Here is an 8,150-nt window from a genome sequence, read left to right as displayed (position 1 = left end):
CCTCTCCGGGATGACGCTGTGAGGAGGCTCCCGGCCGCCATCGGGACCCTCGGGGGGGGGGGGGGGCGGCCCCGACGGCGCGTCCCTTATCCGGCAGCGCCGCCGTGCGGCCGCCCGCGGCCCCGCCCCGGGGGGGGGTCGGAGGCCGGTGCCCACCGCCTCGCTTCCCCCCGTCCCTCCCCCCCGGCCGGTTCCCCAGCCCCGGGGGAGCGCGGAGGGGTAGCGGGGCTGCGCGGGGCTCTGCTGCCTCCCTGCGGCCGCACCGCGGTGGGGGGGCGGGGGGGGATGTGTACTATCCACTCCATCCCCGCCGCTGCAGGAAAGCAATAAACCCCTAAATTGTTCCCTTTTCGGGGAGATGGGGGGGTCGCTGGGCTGCGGGGGGGGTGGTCTGCGGGGGTTTATTTGCAGGTGCGGGGATAAGGGGGGGGTGGCGCTCCCGCAGCCACCAGCGCAGGTTTCCTGCCCCCCCGCCCCGGGCCGGAGCTCACCCCTCCAGCCGCAGCGGGCACGTCGCGGGGGGGGCGGACCTCGCCCCCCCCCGTGTCCCCCCACAGCCCTTCCCCACCGGCCCCTTCCTCACCACCGCCGAGAATTGCCCTTATACTTTGTAAATATTGGATTAGCTTTTCATTGACCGGCTCTCTTGAAAAGACCCGAAAAATCCACACCGGTTCCAAACTAAGCCAAACAGTCAATAGGTGACGAAAGTAAGTTATTTCCAGGGCTTAAGGGGGCTTCCAGCTCATTACCAGGTTATCGGAGGCGCCTAAATAGTTTCTTCCCTACAAGAGGGTGGAGGAAGGAGAAAAGGCGGCGGAAGGAAAGGGAGCGGAGCCGCAGGAGCGGGGCGAAGCGGGGCCTGAAGTCCCGACTCGGCCCGCTTGTGCCCCAAATCGCGATCCGCGGAGCGTGTCGCGATCTAAACCCGACCGGCGACTCTGGAGGCTTGCGGCTCCCCACGCAGCTCCCGGGCCGGAGGAGAGGGGTGCACCCGGGTTGGGGGGGGACAGCGGGGAAAACCGGGGGGCTGCTGCTGCCAAAACTGCAGGCAGGAGGGGTGTCGGCGGGGGGGGCAGACGTGCCGGCGCCCCCCAGGTGAAGCCCCGTCTCTGCGCTGCGTGGCCGCTCCGAGGGCAGATCAAGTCCGGGGCACAGCAACGCCCCCGCGCAGCGCCGTGCAGCCCCCCTGCCTCTGCCGGGGGTGCTGAAGATGGCAAGGATGGTTGGGGGGTCCCCCCTTTCTTTCCTTTTTTTTTTCTTTTCTTTTTCCTTTTTCGTTATTTCATTTTCGTTATTTCTTTTTAATGCTTTTTTCGGTTTTTTATCTTGTCTTTTTCATTATTTCTTTTTTTTTTCTTTTTCATTATTTCTTTTTTTTCCTTTTTCTTTTTTTTTTTTTTTTTTTTTTTAATTTTGGCCTCCCTCCCTCTCTCTCTCTCCTCTCTCTCTCTGATCGCCTGCCTTGCACAACGAGGAGCTACGACAAGAAAGAGCCGTTTCTCCGGGGGAGCAGCGGGACGTGCCAGCCGGCCGGGCGGTACGGCCGGGCCGGGCAGGGAGGCAGCCTGCATAACATTACCGGCCCTGAATGCAGCCTTGTTCTGCTGCCCGCCGCAGCCTCCGCGCAGTGCGGGCAGCGCGGGCAGCGGAGCTCCGCTGGCGGGCTGGAGGCGCAGGAGCCGGCATCGCCTTGGGTTTTACGGGGGAGATGCGCTCGGGTCTTTGGGCGGGGGGGGAAGCCTAATTTCCTGTGAAATGAGAGAGAAACTTGTCAGCGGGAACTGGGAGAAGAGGAGGGCCTCTGTTAGTCTTCAAAGAGAGAGGGAGAGAGAGGGAGAGAAAGAGAGAGGGATTCTTTTTCCTTGCCCCCCCCCCCTTTTTTTTTGTCCAGAATAGATATAGCACGAATTTTTAATTCGTCTTCCTTTCACAGACAACAATGCTGGTTTTGAAAGCTGGGCACAATTTGGGTTTTGTGAGGGGTCCCCCGGCCCAGCTGGCCATATGGGATACAACATGTAGAACATGCCTAACAATGAGCACGAGTGACAGCCCTAACAAAACGCAAAGGACACTGCTCCCTGACTCCGAGATGGACTGCCTCCCATAAATGAATTGAATGGCCCTAAAAAAGAAGGGGGGGGGGGAGAGAAGAAGGGAGGGAAGGCACAGGGAGGGGGCCCACCCCCCCCAAACTGTCTCTCCTTTTTTTCTCCCCCCCCCCGCCCCGGCCCAGCCCTGGCTGCCTTTGCCTCCATCTCTTTAATATGCACGCCTCTAACATGCTCACCTCCCTGCCTCCCCCATTGTGCTGTTTTGTGAAGTCTACTGTATATTGTGCAAAGATAGACTGCCCGGAGCTGGCCCGGCAGCATGGGAGATATAAGGCCACGGAGGTTAGGGCCACACAACTGGTTTTATAGACTTAGCAGAGCCTGGGGGTAAAAAAAAAAAAAAAAAAAAAAAAAAGTGACAATTTTCCTTCTCTCCTGCTCCTGGCCCTCACGCTGGGACTGGCGAGGGGAAAAACTGCCCATGTCCGCGTAACCCCCCCCCCGTGTACGCTGGGGCAGGGGGCCGGGACCCCGGCGGAGCCTCCCCGGGCTGCAAAGCAGGCTCCGCCGCTTGCTCGGCCGGCTGTCCCCCGGTGATTCCGGCGGGGCTGCTCCGCCGGTGCGCAGGCAGGTTGCCGGCTTCGTCCCCGCCGCGAAGCCGAGCAGCAGCCCGGCCTCGGGCTGTTTAGGATAAGGGCTGGCCCGGCGGGGAGGCGCGGGAAGGAGGAACAAGAAAAGAGGGGAGAGAAAAAGAAAAAAAAAAAAGAGAGAGGAAAAGGAAAAATCGCGGAGGCTGCGCCAGGGCGGAGAGGCGCGCAGGGGCACGGCGGGGCCGCGGTGCTGCGATGCCGGTAGCGATCGGTACCCAGCTTGGGGCGTTGGACCGAACCGGCTCGGCTCGGCCCCGGCGGGACGGGGCGGGCGCTGCCCCGGCCCCATCACACCGGACAAGCCACCGTTTGTTTGGGTTTTGATTTTTTTTTTTTTAAAGCATCTTTACCAGCCTAAAAACCGCAGCTGGCCCGGCTCTGCCTAAACCCGCTCCGAGCCGGGGCTGCCCTGCCCGAAACCGACCGCCGCTTCCCCCGGGCCGGGCTCGGTCCCGGTCCCCGTTCCGCCCCGGCCGAGCCGCCCGGCCTGCCCCCTCTCCGCCTCGCCTCTCTCTTCCCCACTACCCCCCCTCCCCCGTTTGTTTTTTTTTGGGGGGGGGGGGTGCCCCAGGTGTTAACCCTTTCCCCCGACCTGCCTGAGCCGCCGGCACATCCCCGAGGGCTGAACCCGAAGTTTTCCACCCCCGCCCGCGCCGCGCAAACGGCCCCCAGCCCGGGCAGGGGGGCGGTGGGGCGATGCTGGTATCCGCAGCTCCGCAGCCGGAGGGCCCCAGCACCACGGGGGGCACTGGGGTGTATCAAAGCACAGTCACAGATATAAAATTATTCTCCCCCCGCCCCGCCCCCGCCCGGGTTGTCGCCAGCTCCGGGTGTTGCGGAAGAGCCGGGCTGGAGACGACTGCCCCGAAAAAAGCCGCTTCCCCCCCCAAAAAAAAGAAGTTGCGGGGGCGCCGGGCGGGGTGGGGGCGCCGGGGGGCCCTCTTCGGCCGTGTCTCCCCGCGGGCCCCCCCCGGCCCCGCTGAGCCCTGCCGAAAGGCCGCCCGCCGCCGGGGATGCGGGGAGGCGGCGGCGGGCGCCGGCCGCACCGGGAAGGCGAACAAAACCGGTTCGTCGTTGTTATCCGTTCCTTCTCTTTTTTTTTTTTTTTTTCCTCTAGAAACACAGCTTTTTTTTTTTTCTTTTTTAAAAAAAATTAAAATTCTTATTAAAATATCGAAAGCCCGGGTTTGTACACAACAAGCCCGCTTTCCCGCGGCGGTGAGCAGAGAGGGTTTCAGCTGCGGTTCTTTTCCCTCTGCTCGGGAAGAGTTGTGCGCAGCCCCCAAACAAGATAAAACAAAATGAACCCCCTGGCTGCTACTCACGGCAGCGGTGATCGCAAGGAGATGTCAAAATACGCCCGCTACCAGTTGTCGGGGGTTAGACGCTGCCGAAAATGGTGCTAGGAGGGGGAGCAAGCGAGATCTCCCTGTCGGGGTCCCCCGCACCCCGGTACGGCGGCCGCGCTCCAGGCGCACGCACAAAACCACAGGAGCAGCCGGGGGGGGTTTTATTCTTTATTTTTTTTTTTTTTTAATTCTGACGATTTCCCCCCCGTCCTTTTTTTTTTTTTTTATTTTAGTTGTAGGTAGACAGGACCACTCTGAATGGCGCAAAAATTTCTGTAAACAATGACGCACAAAAACACCTCCCCTCCCTTCCCCCCCGCCTCCCCCCGAAATGAAACCGAGCCCCCCCCCAAAAAAATGGAGGGGAAAAGAAACGGGAGAGGGAAAAAAACCCAATAATAATAATAATAATAATAGCAATAATAATAATAATAATAATAGCGTTTCCCTCTCCATTCCTTCCCCCGCAGTTTTGATTTTAATTTTGGAGCATCAGTCTGTCTCTCTCTCTCTCTCTTTATTATTTTTGTTTTTCCTCCTTTTTCTGTGTGTGTGTGGGGCTAGTGTGTGCGTGTGGGCGCGCTCCCCTCCAGCCTTCACCAAGTCCATTGCTGAGCTTGTACCAAATGGTGTGCCGTGGGGTACTGGGGGTTGCTGGTAGCGCTGTACTGGGCGTTGTATTGCATATGCTGTAGAGACTGGGCGCTATAGGCGGAGAAGGGGATTCCCGTCTGGAAAGTCGCGGCTGCCAAGTCCTGAGCTTTGAGCGTGTGGCAGGGCTTGCCGTCCCTGACTAAGACCGGCACGGCCACCCGCCGCGGGGAGGGAAGAGGAGTCACTTCCATACCTTTCTCGGCCCGGGCCCGCTTCATCTTGTAGCGGTGGTTCTGGAACCAGATCTTCACCTGGGTGGGGGTGAGGCGGATCAGGCTGGCCAGGTGCTCCCGCTCCGGCGCCGACAGGTACCGCTGCTGCCGGAACCGCCGCTCCAGCTCGTAGGTCTGCGCCTTGGAGAAGAGCACCCTCCTCTTCCTCTTCTTCCCCGCGTCCCCGCCGCCCGCCGCCTCCTTCTCGTTGTCGGGCGATTCGTCGGCCGACGGCTCCGGCGATTTGGCCGAGGGGTCCTGACCGCCGCCGCCGGCCGTCAGCCCGTGCACTGCGGAGAGTCCGGCCGAGAGCCCTCCGTCAGCCCGGGCCGGGGGGCTCCGCGCCGCGCACCCCCCCCCCCCCCGCATCCCTCCCGCCGCCCCGGGGCAGCGCGGCTCTCCCCCGCCCGGGGGAGAGGGGCGGGGGGGGCTCAGCCGGCCGTGGCGAGCGGTAGCCCCCCCTTCCCGTCCCCCCGTCCCCCCCCAGCCGCCCCACCGGCGGGGGATGCCCCCGCGGGCGCGGGCGCTGCCCCGGTCCCCGCGGCAGTGCGCGGTCGGTACTCACGGGAGTATTGGATGCCCTCGGCGCTCGCTAGCCAGCGCGTGTAGGGATTATCGCTATTATCATAGAAAGGGTTCTTCAAAGGCAGCGTCTGAACAGTGTCCAAGGGGGTTTGTCCCAAAACTCCCGCTTTCTTGGGCGGCTCCGGCGCCTCGCTCTCTTCCTCGCCGCCCTCCGCGGCGGAGCCGTCCTCATCGTTGGTGTCGGGGAGGTCCAAAATGTCCTTCACCGAAAAGCCCGTCTTTGTGTTGGTCAGAGACATGTTCCGGTCAATTCGAGGCAGGAAAGTTGGTGGAGCAGCTCCGCCGATCCGCCGCGTCACGGGAGCCCACGCACAACACGGGGGAGCGGCGGCGAAGAGCCCCGCACGCGGGAGCCGGGGGAGGAGGCTGCGGGGCGGCGGCACGCGTGGAGGGTGGTGGGGGGGCGTGGGGGGGGATAGAATAATCTAGATTTATAGAAAAATAACCGAAGGGTTTTGTGCAAAAGAAGAAGCGGAGCCCTGGCCGCAGCGGTGGATCTCTGCGGTGGTGGTTTCTACGGGCTTGTTCTGCCACGGGGGAAATTCAGAGAGCGGGAGCAGCAGCTGGCTTCGGAAATAGTTTGTAACTCCAGGGGAAAGGGGGAAAAGACACGCCAAAAAAAAAGAAAAAAAAAAGAAAAAAAAAAAGAAAAAAAATCACTTCTGGATCTTGCTTAAACACCCCGAACCCGTGCCTGCCGCTTGAAAAAACCGAGCCATTGCTGGAGCGAACAGTCCATATAAGGCTGGTCCCCACACATGAACCTGCCGAGAGGAGGGAGAAAAAAAATACATTAAACCCGGGAAAGGTTGGCCACGTGTGGGCGGGTCTTGGAAGTCAAGTGGATGAAGACAGTGTTTGCAGATGTGAAATTGCGGGTTTTGGGCGAGCTCCGAGCTTCCACCATTGGTGATGAGTGGTATAACGTGTCAGTTAATTACCGGCGTGGGGAGGGCCCTTCCGCGTGTGTGTGCGTGTGTGTCAGCGAGAGAGGGAGGGTGTGATTTTTTCCTTTTTTTTTAAAACACGGTATTTACATACAAAGAGCCTCGCACCAGCCCGATATTCCGCACACTCCAAAGTGTGTTTTCCACCGATTGCCTTGAAAAGCAGAGAGGGGAAAAAAAAATTTTAAAAAAGACGGGGGGTGGTGGTGATAAGGAGCGAGGGAGGCTGCGTGCGCGGTTTCCCACCCCTCCCGCGCAGCCTGCGCGCCCACGCAACCCCCGGGATGGGGGGGGGGCAGCGCTTTTGCGCGGGGACGCGCTCAAAGCCCCGCGCGGGACCAAAACGAGAGGCGGCTCAGATGGCAAGAGACCAACTTATCTAAACCGCCTAGGTCAATATTTTGGTTGAGGCTTAGGGATGAACGCTGGAAATTAAACAGCAAGTAATTGATTCTAGTTTGCTCCGAAATTAACCGAACTGGCAAAATGCGATCGTCAGTCACGACCCGGGGAGATCCGGGAGGTGATTACTGGGGGGGGGGGGGGGGGGCTTTATTTGAAGAGGTCTCATTGATTTTGCCTCCTTCTTCCAGGGGAATAAAACCCAGCCCGTTTGGTTAATTTAGTGGGCTGGAGGCCAATGGGCTTTCAAATACGACTGGAATTCATTTTTTTTCTTTCTTTTTCTGTTTTTTTTTCTTTCTTTTTCAGGACCTGGGGAAGGGGGGGGGGGGTAAAGAAGGGGTTCCTTTCCAAAAGGGCGTGTTGGAAGGCCGGACCTCCAGGTGTCACACATGCACAGCCGGGGCGCCGGCAGCCGCCGAGCCCCGCAGCATCCCCGGGCGCGGGTCCCTGCGGAGCGGCGCGGAGCCGAGCAGCGCTGCGCGGCCGCGGAAGCTCCCCCTGCCCGGCGCGGGGCTGCAGACCGCCCCCCTCGCCAACTTCTCCCCTCTCTATCTGTCTGCCACCAACTTTTATTTTCATTTTCCTTCTTCCTCTCCTTTCCTGCACCCGCCGAGGACCCTTGGCCGTGCGCACCCTCGCCGGGCACGGCCCGGACCTTTCCCTTCCCCTTTCCCTTCCCTTTTCCCTTTTCCCTTTTCCCCTCCCCGAAGCGCCCCGCAGCCGGATCCCTGCCCGGGACGGGTTTGTGCGCGGGGAGGATGGTGGTGTGCGGCGTGGGGGCTAGAATGTGGGAAGGGGCTTCTCACCACCACCTTTATTTCTGGGAAAGAAAAGTTGACCGAGTTTCTCTTCCCGCAGGAGGGAGCGGGAATGGGGCTGCCGGTGGTGGGAAGAGGAAGACGACGATCCCTCAGACATCCTCCTATTTGCCGATCAATGTATTCGCACCTTCCCCTCCTCTCCCTCCCCGCTCCCCTCATCTTTCCTCCCCCAGCCCCCAGCCTGCCTCCCATAAAGTATGTGATGTGGCTGACAATGCCCAGGGATTTTTTCTTCCCCCCCTTTTTTTTTTTAAGCGAGCCCCTGAGCACATCCTGGGTGGTCGGACCCGCGCAAACACAAATACAACCCTATGGCTAAGCTGGAAACAATGTCCGCAATGTAGACAAATGTCCGGCTTCTGTTGGAACCCTTTGTCTCGGCGCAGTTTTTGCATTTATTTCAGTGGCGAAATAATACGTGATTGACGCCCTCTTTCAATGTGTCCTAACTGTTGGGAATAAATCTGAGG

General features: G+C 60.2%; 1 protein-coding gene across 1 annotated transcript; it reads right to left on the bottom strand.

Annotated features, from left to right (window-relative positions):
* Positions 1 to 4,390: 4,390 nt before the first annotated feature.
* On the bottom strand, positions 4,391 to 6,952 carry NKX2-2 (NK2 homeobox 2). The gene is made up of 2 exons (XM_069787767.1): positions 5,488 to 6,952; positions 4,391 to 5,212 (listed from the first exon to the last, which is right to left on the bottom strand). The coding sequence occupies exons 1-2, from the start codon at positions 5,744 to 5,746 to the stop codon at positions 4,653 to 4,655; spliced, it is 819 nt and encodes a 272-aa protein (XP_069643868.1). The 5' UTR covers positions 5,747 to 6,952; the 3' UTR covers positions 4,391 to 4,652.
* Positions 6,953 to 8,150: the final 1,198 nt, after the last annotated feature.

This window comes from Haliaeetus albicilla, chromosome 7 (genome assembly GCF_947461875.1).
Source record: "Haliaeetus albicilla chromosome 7, bHalAlb1.1, whole genome shotgun sequence".
Taxonomy (NCBI): Eukaryota; Metazoa; Chordata; class Aves; order Accipitriformes; family Accipitridae; genus Haliaeetus; species Haliaeetus albicilla.
Note: the sequence above shows the minus strand (reverse complement) of the source record. Positions and strands in the feature narration are given on the sequence as shown.